The sequence below is a fragment of the Copadichromis virginalis genome, linkage group LG1, assembly GCF_057382275.1.
Source record: "Copadichromis virginalis isolate Kocher_CV1m ecotype Utaka linkage group LG1, C_Virginalis_male_GT1.1, whole genome shotgun sequence".
Lineage (NCBI taxonomy): Eukaryota > Metazoa > Chordata > Actinopteri > Cichliformes > Cichlidae > Copadichromis > Copadichromis virginalis.
In genome coordinates, this window is record NC_140618.1 from 29,379,168 (window position 1) to 29,396,929 (window position 17,762).

At 41.4% G+C, this 17,762-nt stretch overlaps 1 protein-coding gene across 1 annotated transcript; it reads right to left on the reverse strand.

Annotated features, from left to right (window-relative positions):
* Positions 1–1,384: 1,384 nt before the first annotated feature.
* secisbp2l (SECIS binding protein 2-like) lies at positions 1,385–17,650 on the reverse strand. The gene is made up of 18 exons (XM_085458289.1): positions 17,406–17,650; positions 14,255–14,448; positions 12,876–13,203; positions 12,619–12,757; positions 11,816–12,039; positions 11,130–11,154; positions 10,865–10,980; positions 10,437–10,547; positions 10,218–10,328; positions 7,873–8,040; positions 7,567–7,708; positions 6,398–6,573; positions 6,184–6,316; positions 5,913–6,075; positions 4,987–5,207; positions 3,008–3,162; positions 2,667–2,886; positions 1,385–2,209 (listed from the first exon to the last, which is right to left on the reverse strand). The coding sequence occupies exons 1-18, from the start codon at positions 17,424–17,426 to the stop codon at positions 1,614–1,616; spliced, it is 3,243 nt and encodes a 1,080-aa protein (XP_085314415.1). The 5' UTR covers positions 17,427–17,650; the 3' UTR covers positions 1,385–1,613.
* Between the last annotated feature and the right edge of the window lie 112 nt (positions 17,651–17,762).

Sequence of the window (17,762 nt, forward strand, 5' to 3'; positions counted from 1 at the left end):
ACTGCATCACTGTCGACGGGCCAACACCTCTCCATGATTCACGATCGAATACTTTTATCTAATTGGATTCCAACTATTACAATGTTTAACCCACCAAATGGCTTGAAGAACAGGATGATTGTATTTTTTAATACAATGCAAAATCAAAATCTCCTTTGTACAATTATATTTACAAAGGCATGTGCATGACTTGGTGATGACTTATTTAACTAGCGGTAGTGAAGCACTGAGGATTTTAGTTTTAATCAAATGTTGTTTGGGGGGGGGGGGGGGGGGGGGGGGGGCAAAGACAAATTTCTTTAGTTCACACGTTTGTCTTCCAGCATCCAGTTTCCCAATTATTTCATGAAGCTGTAAACTACACACACAGGCTCAGTGCTTTACTATTGAGAAAGTAACAACCAAGTTGTGTCTCATAATTTACTAGGGAAAATGTACTTTCGGGATTGATTAAAGATCTCAGTGTTGATGATAATGATGCTGGGAACCTTGGTAAGAGACGGCTTGAGAGCCCCGCCATCAGAGAACACGAGTGAGTGGAAAAAAAACAGGAGCATTTTTCTTTGTTTTGTTTTTTTTATGAAGCATGGACAGCATCTAGGAACTAGGACTCCATTCAGAGGAAAACAAACCCCAAATAATTTGACAATAGGCAAGATCAATATGACAAAACATTACATATTGTAGTAGAACCACCTAGACAAGGTTATATTCACAAAGCTTGATTTGCTTCTTAGAAGTTAAGTAATTTAAATCATCTGAATACAGAATGAGACACTTATTTATTTAAACATTAAAAAACACAGACAACTGATGCGCGGGAGAGGTTTTGGTACAAAGACAGAACCCCTGACACTGTAATATTCGGTGATGAAAGCTAATTGCCAACTAAGAAACTAAACTAAAGAAACCAACTAAAGAAACGCCCTCTCTCTTTCTTTTCCTCCTGGAGCAGCGAGGTGAAATTAAACACACAAACACACACATTATTTACATAGCTAAAGCCAAAGGACAGAGCAAAATAAATGCAAACTGTGCCTCCAAAGCGCACACGCAAACACACAAATACTTGCAGAGCTGAAAACCCTCCGAGCTCTGAATAAAGTTAAGATGTGAGTTGAAAGGTTCCAACCTTCCTCCTCTGTGAGCTGCAGACACCAGCTCAACGTCACTGAGCGCTCATCGCTCGCTCCCACAAATGTTCCTGACTCTGAAAGAGTTCAGCTGTGGAGGAGGGAACGCTCCACCCTATATTCAAGTGTTGCAGGTTATGGGGCCAAAAAAAAAAAAATGAAAAGAAAAATAAAGAGGGCATCCTTTTAAAATCATCAGATGAGTTTTGGTGTGAATCTATAACCCTCAGACTTTGTTAGCTGTTTGGTCTGTGACTCTGTGTGGTTTTACGTTGGTCAGTTTCTCTGTAATGTGTGAGTGTGTGTGTGTGTGTGTGTGTGTGTGTGTGTGTGTGTGTGTGTGAGTGAGAGAGCATTGGTCAGCTGGGTGGATACCTGAGATTATGACTTGTGTCAGGGGCTAGACACAAAGGAGGAGGGCTGCTGGTTGCTGTGAAGAGGGATGTGTGAGAAGGAGGGAATGTACGTGTGTAAGTGATTTCAACCAGTGGGCTTTTTAGCCTCCGCTTGTTCTTTGCCTTCCATCTTTGTCTTTGTGATCTCTGCTGAATCAAGGTCCTCATCATCCTCACTCTGTACCCTCTCTTCTCCATCCTCTTCCTCCTCCTCTTCAGTACTTTCTTGGCTCTTTCCCAGCTGGAGGTTTTCCAGGGTCTTGGACACCCAGGATTCAATGCGGCTGCTCAGAGTGGGCACTTCTACAGAAATGGGTTCAGGAGTGTAGTCCTCCTCCTCATCCTCCTCTTCCTCAGCCTCCTCCAACATCCCAGGAACCAGGGTGGAAGTGGTGGAAGTGATGGATGAGTTCAGCGGCCCCCTGCAGCTTCCATCCAACGAGCCTGTCTCTGTGCTCTGCTGAGAGGCCAGCTCCAGCCTGTCGTCAGCTCGGACCTCATCTCTCTCTGGAGCCGGAGCCCTGGGCTGGGGAACGGTAGCGCCAAGAGGGGCGGTGTTGTTGGTAACTGGCGGGGCCTGACTGTCTCTCTGGGTGCCTGTTAAGGGTGAAGGGCGACTCAGCTCGCTGTCTACAGGCTCTGGGGCATCAGAAGTCTCCATCATGCTCCTCCAATTGGTCTCTGAAGGAAAAATACAACCACACGGTCCATTTTCTCAGATCACCAACATTACAGGTGAGGAAAGTAACTCAATAAACTACACACTACACAATAGCTTAAAAACATTACACCAGTGGTCCCCAACCTTTCACATGTTTGAGTTGTTAATACTTCCAAATAGAACTATCTGAATTTTATTCAGGAAAAAAAGTCTAAATTAATGAAAAGTCGAAGAAAACAACCATATTTCTCTAAACCTTAGTGTTGCCTACCTTGTTTCCCCATTAATTATCTCACCATCCCCAGGATTTATCCACAGAAAATTCTGTTCGACCTTTAAACCTAGGTTTGTAACAACTAATATACTGTACATTTAGATAAACAGAACTCTACTCCAACCAGCTACTACTGCCAAAGAGGTTCTTTGATAACACTGATAACATAAAACAAATAGTAAAGAAACAGAAACAGGGCTTACCATATTCCTTTTCATTAACCTCTGAGATGGGCTCAGAGAAGATGGAGCAAAAGGAGATGGCTGAAGCAGCAGAGTGGTTGCGGGAATGCCCCATGTGATGAGGGACCTTCTTGTCATTCTTCAGAGCCTCCTCAGCCTGCTCCTGCTCCAGAGCGGACACCATGTCCTTGTAGGCCTTCCTAGCCTCTTCGGTTAAAGAAACTAAATGGTTGAAGAGTCCCTGAGAAAGGCATTTAAAAAAAACAACAAACAAACAAACAAAAAGATACAGAGAGCTCATCATCATCACCAACTTGGGCAGATTATGTGGATAAAGGTTTAAAATGACATGAGTGTCCTACCTCAGCTCCAGAATAGTTGAAAATGCCCACAACACTAACGGGCACCAGCTTGTTGACACAGCGTCCGAGAGCTTTTCTGCCCAAGGCGAACACAAACGGGATCTCCTGCTCCCTGGCCATCGCAATTACATTGTATAAAGCTTCATCCAAACCACCTGCAGCACAGAAAAACAATCAGTGACTCAAATGTATCACACTCGGGAAGAAGAGAAAACTAAACAAAACAAAAAACCAACACACACACACGCACGCACGCACGCACGCGCACACACACACACACACACACACACACACACACACACACACACACACACACACCCACCCCCCCATTTGGAGCTCCCACAGTGACATGAGTGACGATCACGGGTTAATACGGGTTAATCTTTAAAGCTCACAAAACAATTTCAACAACCGCCAGATAGCTAAAACAGCAAACAATTAAAGAGCAGGTAAACAGACTCTGCGCAAAAACGTATACACAAAGCGCAGACTCCCCCGGTCACACAACGGCACATACGCGGACATGCCGTCGGGTGGTGAAAGACGATATCTCACAGATTCCCAAACTGCACGTTTTGTTACTCTCTGACCAAAATTCACTGATCCAGCAGCAGAAGAAAACAAAAACTACGCGTCATGTTTGAAAAACATTGTCATGTATTCCCTCTTACTTTTGCCATTTTACTTCCACCATGATAACAATCACACTTCCTCCTCTCTCTCACTTGACTTCAAGACCAGATTCCCATCAAAGATCTGTTTGCTTTTTATGGTCAAGTCTACTTTTGTGTTCAGTGTTGGGTTTTTGTTTTTTCCTCCCCGACAAGAAAGCCTAATTTCTGCTGTTCAGTACTGAAGAAATGTAAACTTTTACAAATTATGCCAAATCACAAAGCACTTTGCTGTGTCTCTAATAAAACCTCTGTAACTTTGCTCTGCTTCACTTCCTTCCGTTTTTGATCTACTGCAGAATATTTTCAAGGTGCTTATCTGCTATAAAAAGCCTGGCCAGGAAAATCTCCTTCATATTTTTTGGTTTTATCCTCAATTACTCTGACACAAAGGCATCTGCTGTGATGCTTGCACCTCTGATTAAGTCTAACAAGTGTCAGCTCTGCTTTTGTACATACAAACTCAGTGTAAACGATCTAATTGCAAAGAAATAGTCAAATAATTTGGAATTAAATATTTTTAATTTACAAGGTTTAGATAGTACAAGTCCAAGACAAATGCTCATAATTCTGATTTTTCTGACTGTCCGAGTCAAAATCGAATAGAATAAAATGAAATCGAGACCTTGTGAATCAGAATTGAATTAGTTGTAGAAATCAGTGATGGTAACCTGCCCTAATTAGATCTCAAAAAATCTAATTAATCTAAAGCAGATAAACCGGCTTTCATATAATAATAACTGCAGAGCTTGCCCAGTATGGCCAGCAGGAAATGACATATCTTGTGGCCATGCATTACTAACATGTGGCTATGTGCATTTGATCTTATGGTCACACATTACCACATTACTTGTGGTAATGCAATAGTACCTCTAATATCTCGTGGCAACAAAATAACCACATTGGCCTAGCAAACACAGGTACTGCATTCCCCTTCTTGAATCCATTTTTGGTTGAGCTTCGTCATTGCTCAGTGTGTGAGCTGTTTAGTGCTAAATAAGTAGTATAGTTTTTTTATTTAGCTTTTTTTTATCATTTATTTTTTTTGTTGTTCCTGAAAATGACTCTATTAGGCCACAAACAGTGAATTAAAACAGGCTGGAGAGCTAAAATATGAAAACTGCTGTAATGGTCCTTAAAAACAGACATTTCTCTGTTAGCTGCAACATGTGACTGATTTCTAATTGCAACATAAATATATTAACAAATAATCATATGAACTCAAACCTATTGGCAGCTCAGCTGGTCAGACCTTAGACAATATGACCCAATATGGCTTGATGCTGGAGGTAGTACTGCAATAATCACCTTTGGCCTGAATCTTCTCACAGTTGGGAGAGATGATGACACACTTAATCTTATGAAGCTTCATGTGCTTGGTGACCTCTCTGAGACCCATGACCAGGCGACGCTTGGATTTAGCCTTGGTCGGATCCTTCTGGTAGACTCGCTCCTGGAAGCGAACCAGTTCCTGTAGCAGCAAAGTCACGCTCTCATCGATCTCTTTGCTCAGCACTTGGTTACAGTACCTGCAGAAGAGGGAGGGAGAAAGAAAGAAAATGAAAATGACAATAAAATGCTAAACATTCTTTTAATTGTAACAGTTAATTGAAGAGTGTCTTATGGCTAACAAAAAAGGACTAGGAGATATCTACTTGGGACTGACTTATGTCCTACAAGGCTTTAAATGACTTTCAAAGTTTATGCAGCTCTTCATGACAGCTTTGTTTGCCTCTTTGTTCATAATGCTTATGCTACTATACTTTGCTACTGGAAGTTCTACTGGTGTGGTCTGGGGAACAAGTGTCCTGGGGGTCATAGCTGAGAGGAGGAGTGTGGCTACAGAGGCCTTTTGAAGACTTAAAAGCTAAATCTGTTCTAGACGAGTGGGTTGGCACAATAGGCCCACATCAGGGGCCAGAGAGGGACAATGCTGTATTTGTGACTGCTGGCATACATTTTTGCAGAGAGAGGACAATGCGCTCGGCATCTGTGCCATACTCTACAATTCTTTATTGTACAGATCCGCCCTTAAAAACACCCGATAACATTCAGAGTATGCGTCTTACAAGCAGAGGCTCTGTGATTTTTGAGTGGGGCAAGTATTTGCTTTACTAACCAGTTTTGTTACCACACTGGGTTTTTGCAGACATTCCAGGCATTTCTTACTAAAGGTCTGCCCCATTCGATAGTCACAGTTTTTCAGTTCACGCGGGGTAATAGTGAGCACTTACTCTCTGAAACGTCGGCTGTGGATCTTTGTGATGGCATTTGAAGCCATGGGACTTCCGATACCCGAGCTGGCAGGAGAACCTTGGGACACTGGGGTGATGCTGTAAGGAGAGTTCTGACTGGCTGGGGAAAGGGATGTATCACTGGGCACACTCAGACCATTTTCTGGATCACAAAAAACAGACCACAAATAAGAATGAGGAACTTTATAACGGATTAAAAAAAGAAAAGCGTGGGTACTGAATTACTTCACTTCTTGGTAATGACACTGACCTTCCTGAGAAGCAGGCTCTTGTGTAAGATCATCAGTAAAATGTAGACACTCATCCCCATGTTCGTCATGACTTGATGACTCTTGTTCTGCACATGGCTTCCCTTTCTTCCCCTCACGTTCCTTCAAAATAATCTACATAAACAAAGAGAAAAAATAATGTCTAACACAAAGGTACTTAAAGAGAATTTTAATATACTTTCTTAAATTATTAACCTTCTTGAGGGCTGTTGGTCGTTTGACTTTGGGGATCTCTCTCTCCTTCCCTCTCTTTATACGAGGTGCAGTGGAGTCCAAGGGATTTTGCGGGGTCGAGTGCGACTGCTGATGACCCCTCAACATAGACGGCACACTGGTAAAGCCTGAGCTGTGGAAGGGAGTAGTTGTTCCAACTGCAGACAAAGAGAATGAAATCTAAGTATATGTAGATGTGTGTGAACATAGGGGTCGTGATGTTTGGTTCAAGGCTGCATGACAAATCAAATTTTTATCTTGATCACGATTTTTGCTTCCTGCAATTACATGAACATGAGCAGGTGGGCAACATTTAAATTCCATGTTTTGCCAATTAAAAAAATGCAAAGCAAATTAAGTGCTGCCTAACTTCGACCACATGCCAATCACAGCTGCTCCCCACTGTGTGCAGCTTGAAGTTTCCTGCACTTTATGCACAGCAGAAGGCAAAGAGCTTGTAACTCAAAGCAGCCAGTTGCTACATAGTTGTTAAATGGAGTACTTCAGATTTATCCTGCAAGCTGCCTGAAAACACACGACAAACTGCAGTAGAATTAATGCCAAAGATCCATGTCCACTAAGAACAGTTACAAATGCTTTAGGAAAAACGTTTCCTCTCGTGCAGTTAGTTTTTTCAAAGTAGCAAAACCCATGCTGTATGCAAAACGTCACAGGATATAAAAGGGATCTCATAGCTGTTGAATGCTTTGCTGCATATGTTCACATCCATCGTGTGGGTATAATTAATGGAATGAAAGAGTTCATCTTACTTTCCTGCTAAGATTCATTTAGAAAGATCAACAGGAATACACTGTAATGGTGAAAGCAGTGTCCTGACTTCATTCTAAAGGTTTTTTTTTTTTTTCTTCTAAGAGATGCTCTTGAACAAAATAATTGTAAATATAATTTTGGCCATAGTTGTGCAGCCCTGGTTTGTCTGGACACAGAGGTAACAGTCAGTTACTGTTACCAAGCCAGCAACACAAATTCTGCAGCATTAGGCAACAATCACTACAAATCTACAGAGCACAACCTACTACAAGCCTCAAAGTAAAGAGCTTACTTTTGATAGATTTAGCTTAAATCCTTATTTCCAATTTGTATTGTAGGTTTTAAGCCACTTTTTAACATATGATTAACTTTCCCGATACCTGTAAAAGACAGTGGCTTGGTATTGGTGAGTTGCCTGGCTTTCATAGCCTGCTGTTGCTTCTCCAAAGCTGCCAGCATGTCTCCCAGGTCAAGCTCCACAGAGGTTTTGCTCTTTTTCCCTGCTGCTTTGATAAAAGCTTCCTGTCAGATGACAAGAGACAAAAAGTACATAGAATTTTTAAAAGGTTAATTACAACTGAAGAATACCAGGTTTGTGTGCTAAAAATAATAATATAATATTTTAAGGCCATGAAGTGGTGAGTTCCAGCCTGTTCCAGCCCAGGGAACATAAGCAGAGTTCATACCTGTAGTTTCTTCTGCTCCATGCTGATTTCAGAATATTCCTGTGCAGTGGCCAAGGCAGCAGCAAGAGCCTTTTTCCTCTGGCTTTTGGCCCTCTTGGGAACAGAAGTGGTGATGGGGATGGGTGTCTGTACAATGTTGATAGGGGAGTTTTCTGGCAGATTTTCCAGCTGTTATGAAAGTAGATGCACACATTAGCAAAGATGCAAAGATTTCCCAATACAATATTTGGTGATTTGGCTGCATTGATACACAACCATCAGGGGACAACAACAACAAAATATCCAGCTGTCAGAAAACAATTTTTCCATCCTGTGTGTGATTTGGTACATCTTAACTGCACTCTCAATTTCCCCTCAATCATGTACAACTTCAATTATCAACTACATTTACACACTGAAAGACATAATTGTGTCACAACTGAGTGATGGTGAGTAGGAGGATACACTCCAAATGTTTGTACTTATTTAAGGAGGTGATGTGCACTGACACTAGTTAGATAAAGAAATCTTGCTGGACACTTTGCTATATACACAAAGTATGAAGTAATAGTTAGCCATTATATCAAAACGTTTGCATTTCCTATTTTTTTTAAATAAAAAATAAAATAAATTGCTTATATAAATCACATTTAACTATTAATGTAGAAAAAATAGAATGGCACATCTGTTCATGTTTTATGTCAGGGATGGTATCACTGCCTGATACAGGGAGTGCAGAATTATTAGGCAAGTTGTATTTTTGAGGAATAATTTTATTATTGAACAACAACCATGTTCTCAATGAACCCAAAAAACTCATTAATATCAAAGCTGAATGTTTTTGGAAGTAGTTTTTAGTTTGTTTTTAGTTTTAGCTATTTTAGGGGGATATCTGTGTGTGCAGGTGACTATTACTGTGCAGAATTATTAGACAACTTAACAAAAAACAAATATATACCCATTTCAATTATTTATTTTTACCAGTGAAACCAATATAACATCTCCACATTCACAAATACATATTTCTGACATTCAAAAACAAAACAAAACAAATCAGCGACCAATATAGCCACCTTTCTTTGCAAGGACACTCAAAAGCCTGCCATCCATGGATTCTGTCAGTGTTTTGATCTGTTCACCATCAACATTGCGTGCAGCAGCAACCACAGCCTCCCAGACACTGTTCAGAGAGGTGTACTGTTTTCCCTCCTTGTAAAGCTCACATTTGATGATGGACCACAGGTTCTCAATGGGGTTCAGATCAGGTGAACAAGGTGGCCATGTCATTAGTTTTTCTTCTTTTATACCCTTTCTTGCCAGCCACGCTGTGGAGTACTTGGACGCGTGTGATGGAGCATTGTCCTGCATGAAAATCATGTTTTTCTTGAAGGATGCAGACTTCTTCCTGTACCACTGCTTGAAGAAGGTGTCTTCCAGAAACTGGCAGTAGGACTGGGAGTTGAGCTTGACTCCATCCTCAACCCGAAAAGGCCCCACAAGCTCATCTTTGATGATACCAGCCCAAACCAGTACTCCACCTCCACCTTGCTGGCGTCTGAGTCGGACTGGAGCTCTCTGCCCTTTACCAATCCAGCCACGGGCCCATCCATCTGGCCCATCAAGACTCACTCTCATTTCATCAGTCCATAAAACCTTAGAAAAATCAGTCTTGAGATATTTCTTGGCCCAGTCTTGACGTTTCAGCTTGTGTGTCTTGTTCAGTGGTGGTCGTCTTTCAGCCTTTCTTACCTTGGCCATGTCTCTGAGTATTGCACACCTTGTGCTTTTGGGCACTCCAGTGATGTTGCAGCTCTGAAATATGGCCAAACTGGTGGCAAGTGGCATCTTGGCAGCTGCACGCTTGACTTTTCTCAGTTCATGGGCAGTTATTTTGCGCCTTGGTTTTTCCACACGCTTCTTGCGACCCTGTTGACTATTTTGAATGAAACGCTTGATTGTTCGATGATCACGCTTCAGAAGCTTTGCAATTTTGAGACTGCTGCATCCCTCTGCAAGATATCTCACTATTTTTGACTTTTCTGAGCCTGTCAAGTCCTTCTTTTGACCCATTTTGCCAAAGGAAAGGACGTTGCCTAATAATTATGCACACCTGATATAGGGTGTTGATGTCATTAGACCACACCCCTTCTCATTACAGAGTTGCACATCACCTAATATGCTTAATTGGTAGTAGGCTTTCGAGCCTATACAGCTTGGAGTAAGACAACATGCATGAAGAGAATGATGTGGACAAAATACTCATTTGCCTAATAATTCTGCACTCCCTATATAAGAAGGACACATACACAGCCCTTATATTCAAATGATGGCACAGAGAACTGTGTTCAAAAGGGGTTTTGCCTTACCAGGTTTTTGGGCAGCTTAGGTTGCGTATGTGTCTGAGCTGGAGTTGATTCTGGTTTGTTGCTGCGCTGAGCGGCCCCACCAGAAGCAAGATCTGGAAACTCATCTTCATCCTAGCAAATCCACAGAAATCCATTTGGCACAAAATTCAAATTCTCTAAAAAAAAAAAAGACATGTCATGGTAACAGTACTGAGATATTCACAGATAACACTCGCTCACCTCAAAGTAGAGGGGCTCTGGAGTGAGGTCTGTGCCTGTGACTGCTACTGGCGGATGTCTTTGTTCCGACTGGTTGAGTGGCATACGCCCTTGACACCCACTGTGGTAATCCTGAAAGGCAGAAACAGAGAGTGAACACACCAGTCAGACAGGGTACCACTGATATTCAACAAGTTTCTCAACCCCGGTCTATTTGTGTAGCTAGTATCAAAGGAGGGGAACTTGTTGGGAAAGGAGGCCAGAGCAAAAATAGCAAAATAAACTAATTCACACATATAGCTGACTCAGTATTTCAAGGCATCTAAAAATGGCAACAACAAAAAGAAGAATGCTAATGATTTATGTAATTTTTAAACATGACAATTATTTCTCTTTAAAGTACATTATGCTGAACAAGTCTGTCTCTGCTCCACTGGGATCTATTTTACCTGTGAGAAGTTTCTCTGCTCGGGATTCTTCCTCTGATCTGCTCTGTGAAACTGACCGTTTCTGTCCACCCAGGACTTTGAGGTAGCCTGAGATGCTACATTTACCCAGGTACCTGCTAGTAAATATAAAGGGGGGGGGGAGTATTTCTCATACAAAAGGAGCACCTCCATCCTTTTTAATACAATAACTACAGGATACGTAATAGATATCAGTATAAAACACAAAGTGAAATTGAGCTCAGAAAATATCTTAGACCACACTTACCAGTCATTACACCAGCCTCTACTCCCTATAACACACACAGACAAAAGGACAAAAAAAAGCTGAGCCATTTGTGTGTTTCACTACGTGGGCAAATAAATTTAAAGACTAGTACAGCTCCCTCATTGGTGTCAGCTCTGCTATGTACTTAAATTGGCTCTATTATAACTATAATAGCAAACATGAAAAAGAAAAAATAGACTAAAAGAGAAATTTGGAAATGTGGCACTTTATACTACATTATACTTTTATTATACTTTTTCCAAGTATAACAAAAACAAATCCTCTGATTCAAAGTGCCCTCAGCACCTTTACTGTAAAATTGTAAATTAATTTAAGCTACATCTGATGAAAAATGTACATGCTACCTATCACTTTCGCTCATTAGTCCTTAGGCTTATGCAGCTTCTAGGCTGTGTGTTGCTCTAAAGCAATCATTTAAGTTCCACTCTAAGTACACATCAGAACATATTTTGACAGATATCACATTACTAAAGCTAGAGACACTGTAACTGACCTTTCGGTGTGACTTTAAAATTATTCAACTTCCTCTTCCCATCTTACATCTGTACAGCTTTGTTTATTTTATCCTTCACATGATTAGAGTTAAAAATATCCTTTGCTGATAAAATATATATTTCAAAGGTAAGTTTATTGGTTTTGGAGGACTTTGTCAGTAGGCAACATACCATGGGTGCTGCTGCGTTCTCTGCTGTTCTTTGCATCGCCCCGGTTCCCTGGTTATGTTTGGGGCTACAGTAGCCGCTATCACTGTCTATATCGGCTTCACTTGCACCAGTCTCGTTGTAGCTTTCAGCTGGATGGGAAGCCCGTCTTCTCTTTGTTCGGTTTTTCCACAGCAGAGGACTTACTCGCTCGGCAGCACAACGCCCTGATACCTCACCTGGGAAATCTGAGGACAAGGTAGAGGAAACTTAGACCGTCAAATGTAATAAAACTTCAGTCAACTTTACTCCGACCATCAATGTGACATTTTATTATTATATGGTTGTAAAATCCCAGCTGTGGAGTCAAACTATTTAAACAGGCTTGTTAGCTCACTCAAGCAAAAGAAATATTGCTGACATACTTGTCTGCGAAAGGTTAACCTCTCTAACTAGAAAATCAGCATTCCACTTTTTTTTGTTTTTATTTTTTCTTTAGAAGCACAGACATCACCAACATCAACCTGTAGGACTAGACCCAGCTCTTACTGGTATTGTGTCCTACTTCCTCGCTGACAGGAAAGAGTCTTGTTGTTACGTAAAGCAATTAACTCTAACAAAGTCTGGAATGTGTTCAACTTCAGCTTCCTTCAAGCGATAGGAAAAAAGGAACATGACTGACCGTAGTCATATTTGAACTCAGATTATTCAGTCTTCAGACTTAAAAGTCTTTCTTATTTGACATTGTTTATTGTTACATAAATCCTGCATACAGCCTGAGTGCTAGGAATTAAACATATCTTTAATTATAGCCACAGTATTCGTACCGGTCTGCTGTGCTGCATCCACCAACATTACGGTTTTAGTCCTGCCATCCGGCCCTAAGGTGCACACCTCCTTCTGTACAGCTACACTCCTGGTTGGAGGCCGACGACCTCTTGTAGGCTGGCACACACCCAAATGTTGCTGTAGAACAAAGAAAGGGCATTCTCACAAAGTTGATAGAGATAAATGGGGGCAAACGTTTTAGTGTGGAATAACATCAGTAGAACAAAATCCAAATAAAGCTGTTGATCTTCTGCACCTTTGGGAGAACATTAGACCGGACCATGCCTCTCCCCCGCTGACTGGTCATTCCATATGCTGGCCCCAGTGCCATGGGTCTTTCACTGACATCTGCAGACACAGGACTGACCACTCCAGCTTGTACTGGACCTGGATAGGTGCCAGGGAAGGGCTGGTAGAAGCCCATCACAGGTGGGCATGGCGCAGGCATGATTTGGTAGTAAGCGTAGTCATTAGAGACAGGCGGCTGGGGAGAAGACAAGATTGGGTAGGCCAGGTATGGACCACCAGGGGTAGGATTAGGCTGCTGCCAGCGCAGCTCTCCTCCATTATACATGGGATGTTGCCTGTGGAGCAGCAGAAAAATGACATGTTGGATTATTACCAATATTACACCCTTTCAACTAAACGCAACCATGAAAATCAAGCATGTCTTCTCCACCACAGGGTTTTTGTGGAAAGCTGTCTAAAGCCAGCTAAAAATTTTCTGTAACAACTTAAACAGAACAATACTCCCTTCCCTGAGCACACTAAACAACAACATACAGTACACCACAGAACATTGCATGTTAGCTAAATATCGGCAAATACTGAAATTTTTTTATATACCAATGCATCTCTACTTTGTGGAATTTGTTTCCAGTGTTTAAAACGTGTCTTCGTTTTTTTTTTTTTAAACATGTAGCACTGCTGGGACAACTGATTAATATGTCCTCTACAAAATAAGAGGGCTATAATGGAAAGGTTATCATATGTAATGCTGGTTTGTAAGAGGGTACATGCACAAAATACACAAATGGTGATAACGATCCAGTTGACATTTTCACAGCCAGCCTGCTATAGTGGGCATTTCCTTGCATTCAAATTGTAGAGAAGGAAACAAAAGAACGGATGTTCGCAGGATATAACAGATCACTCAGGACAAAGAAAGAGGGACTGGAAACACAGATTACCCCTCGATATAAACTCTCTAAAGCTATGGAGGTTTCCATTCATAATTAAACAGTCTTACATTACAGAGCAATGTAATGGTTCAGAATCAGCGCATTGTTTCAAGGATCTGATCAGCATCTCGTTTTGTGAAGCACAACATTGGGAATGAAATGTGTGTTTTTTTCAATGACTTTAGTGACAAAGAATAAATGAGTTACTCCAAAAATAGAAGTAGTGGCGAACAGTTTAGAAGAGAGCAGATTGTTCTTATGCAGTTCAAAAGTCACCAGACTTCCCACAATGCTACAGGGTGTGATATTTCAACACTAGCAACACTGGAAAAATCCATAATTATCCTGAACTGGAACCACCAGTCCCATCAGCTCAGAGACAAGAGTTGGGGTTTCAGCCTTAAAGGTTTCAACCATACCCAAATGTCCCCTCATTTTGGGAGAGTAACACTACCTGTTGGGTTGGTTCTCCTGGACAAAAGGGTAGCAGGTGATGAGGTAGCTTGGAATGGGAGTACTTTCCACCCCTCCACTGCCTCCGCCCCCTCCTCCACCTGCCTCGCCAGAAAGACTCATGCTGACTAGTGATCCGTCAAGACCTTTCTTCTGTGGGATGAACGGTTCCACTTCAGGTGAAAGCTTCACATTCTGCACAGAGATGAATGAAGAAAGATTAATGACAGATGCTGAACAAAGGCAGACAATATTTGGCTCCATGAGAAGACGGAAACATATCTCCACCTAAGATCTATTTTTCAAATTCTAACTAGTCACTGAGCCAGCTGATCACATTTTCCACACATGTAACTAAAGAGAGCAATGAATAACATTATTGTACTGTTATTGCAACCCCACACCTACTTGAGATAGCTGTAGAATGAAGCAACAGGTCATAACAATATAATCATGAAAACCCTTCTATGTTCTCTGCCCGGGCAGGTTTGTGATGATTGATAAGCTATCGCTCTCATGTTAAAAAAAATTCTAGCTAATGGAAACACTTTACAACCTTAATTCTAAAAACACTGCAAAACAACACTGACAGGGGACAATTTATACCCAGGAACATTAATACTATAGCAGCAAACATCCAAAAGAGACAAAGTGCAATTCACTGACTACCAGCAGACTGACCAGTGTTATGTGTTTTGTAGTAATCATAAACTATGCCACACATTTCCTCATACAGTTTCTGTTGGTTTACAGTCTTAAAGAGCTAAAAAACAAAACAAACAAACAGGAGGGCCTTAACACAAGGACATAAAACTTCATTGAGATCAGATATGACTTAACACCCAACTGGAAGGGAGACATACACAGAACACTTGCCGTTTATATGGTCGACTGAAGCCAAGAGGAGTTTGGAATATTTTTATGACACATTTATGTCATTTATAATGGGTGTTACCTAACTAGCAATTTCTATTCATTTTTATTTTTAGGGCAATCGCAATCATACATTCAAAGATAATGTTTGAGGCCTTGAACGTTACAATAATTTAAAAAAAAATTAAGCAAAATATAAGTTAAAAGTTCAGTTCCAAACTCTCCTCAAAATGTTTCCTTTGCCATTTGTCTAGAAGTAATTTGCATTCAAAGTAGAAGTCAAAAACTTTACTTAATATCATGTCACCAAAGACGCTTTACAGCTTATTACATGCTCCTTAAATGCTTGTCTGACGAAATAAACAAACAAGAGGTCCTGGTGAAAAATAAGCAAAACACTAATGCCCTGAGGCCCCCCAAAAAAGACTTGATTTGAAATACATTTGATTAATATTAACAAAATGCAAAATATTAAGTAAAGCACTACGGACCAAATATAACTACCCCTCTTGTGCGTCATTAGTTTTTCCTTTATTGTTTACAAGAGCCGGACACACCTCTGAGACCGTGGTCTAAGTTGCCATTTTGCAAAGGATGAAGAGAGGTGACAGAGTTCAGAGTACAAAGATGGCCCCTCACTTCTGTGAAACTGTGGTCGGGATGCATGAATGGAGTATCAGTGCAGCCAGGGGATGTCACAGACAGCTATTGTCTCCCACTGCTATTGTCTGTGGGTAGTTACCACCTTTTCTTATGTAACCTATGGAGCTCATTAAATCTAAAGAGCGTTATGGTAAATGGAGCCTGCTCTGCCAGTTTGGTGACGATCACACAGCCATAAATGAAAGATTCTGAAACTCCCAGACCCCCAGAGAACGGTAGCAATGTCCATGACCAGAACGATACTTCCCCCAGAGTTGAGAACTACAGCAGTAGTTCTAAATGTATGCAGTTGCATACTATGGCTGACAGGACGATGTTACAGGATTAAGTTTGAGAGGATAAAGTAGGGACAGTACGACAGGATAAGCTAATTATCAGCCAAGCCACAATATGGAGGCCTTGTGTGCACTCTGGGTGAATCTTGCATTTTGAACAGTAGTAGAGAATCCAGCTAACAATGTGAAGGAAGACATAGCTGGTCAGAATTCATAGCTTGATTTAACCTCGTTTTTGAGATGGTTAATGCGTCAGCTGTGATTGAAAAAAAAGGGCAATGAGGTCAGACCCAGATGTGCATCCCTTGGGGATGATGGACTGGGGGGCTACTGATCTCACAAGCCTTTGTTTGTGCAAGCATTTATTCTCACACCAGCTGCTGTCAAACACCGGCAAACAGCATGCGATTGTGTGCTGAAACCAGGGTGGACAGCGAGAATGTTACACATAAATTGAGAAGAACATCATCAGCATTGTCACATGCATTTTCTTAGAAAAAAGGATCGCATTTGACCTGTCTCATCCAGAAAAATCACCAGGAGGGAGCGATTTTGATGCCAGGTTATTTTGAGAGACTGGCAACAAAAGCCTCCGAACAGAAAAGTCAACTTTCTGCATAGCTAACAGCGTCAGAGGAATGACAGACATGCAGAAGAACCAGACATTCCTCTGCTGACGACCCATGAAACCTCTCCGCCTCTCCGATGACAACAGCAAACATGCAAACATACCCACCTGACTGAAACCTTTTTCTGAAGTCTCGAAGAAATTACGATCACAATTACACAGTTAATTTTAAAAAAAAAAGTACTGCTACCGCCCACCTATCGCTCTGACTAAAATGACAAGCACCCTCAAAGAACAGCAAAGGTGTTAGCTTTAGTTAGCAAGCCGTGCTAACATTTAAGCAAGTCTGTCCATAACCACTGGAGTACTGCCACAGATATATTCCCAAGACAAAAAAAAATGACCAGAAACAAAAATGCTGGAACAATAGAGAACAAACACACCGTGTGCTACCTTAAAAAAAATCGCCCTTAACGCTTTAAATGCCGTTAGCCGTTTTACTATTAGCTTCCTAGCCAAATAAGAGGAGTGCTTTTATTGCTGTCGCTTGACAAAACACCGAAGCTCATTGTAGCTTTAGTACGAATAATGACACCAAAAAGCTCATTTACGCAACGAAGCCATTTGAATTACACTATCGCTTTAAGAGCAATGCAAAAAGGATCCGAATTTTTGGGGCCTCGATATAAACTAACGTTATTTATCAATTTCTAAAGGCTAAAGCGTTAGCAGCACTCCAAAAAAACCCCACACCAATTTGAAATAAACTGTACCTTGTTGTCACTCGCGTCCATGTCAGTCACCGACGCCGCGCCAGACCGTCATCGACCACAGTGTGGACGTCAGGATTGAAGTATTTTTAATTTCTTCATTGTAAATATTAATAACCAACAGTCACTCACACCCAGTTTCTAAGCAGACCCCCACCGTTAACTGCTGCTGCTGCGTCAGCTAGCTGCGCTCTCAGCAGAGTAGCTGGTGTCGAGGAGCGGACTGCTGTCAGGGGGAAAATGGGTGTCACCTGGAACGGAAGCCGCTGAGGTCCAAAAAGTTTCAAGCGACTGGAAACCGTTTTACGTCACGAGCGCACAAAAAAATCTTCAAAGGGGAAGTCAAAGTAACACGAAAGA

Bases quoted from the DNA above. Each gene is read 5' to 3' on its own strand.
- secisbp2l (XM_085458289.1), bottom strand. From the start codon at position 17,426: ATGGACGCGAGTGACAACAAG. The intron at 10,548-10,864 runs GTAAAATAGATC...TCTGCCTTTCAG, and splicing joins AGCAGAGAAACTTCTCACAG to GATTACCACAGTGGGTGTCA. The intron at 6,317-6,397 runs GTTAATAATTTA...TTGTTTATGTAG, and splicing joins GACCAACAGCCCTCAAGAAG to ATTATTTTGAAGGAACGTGA.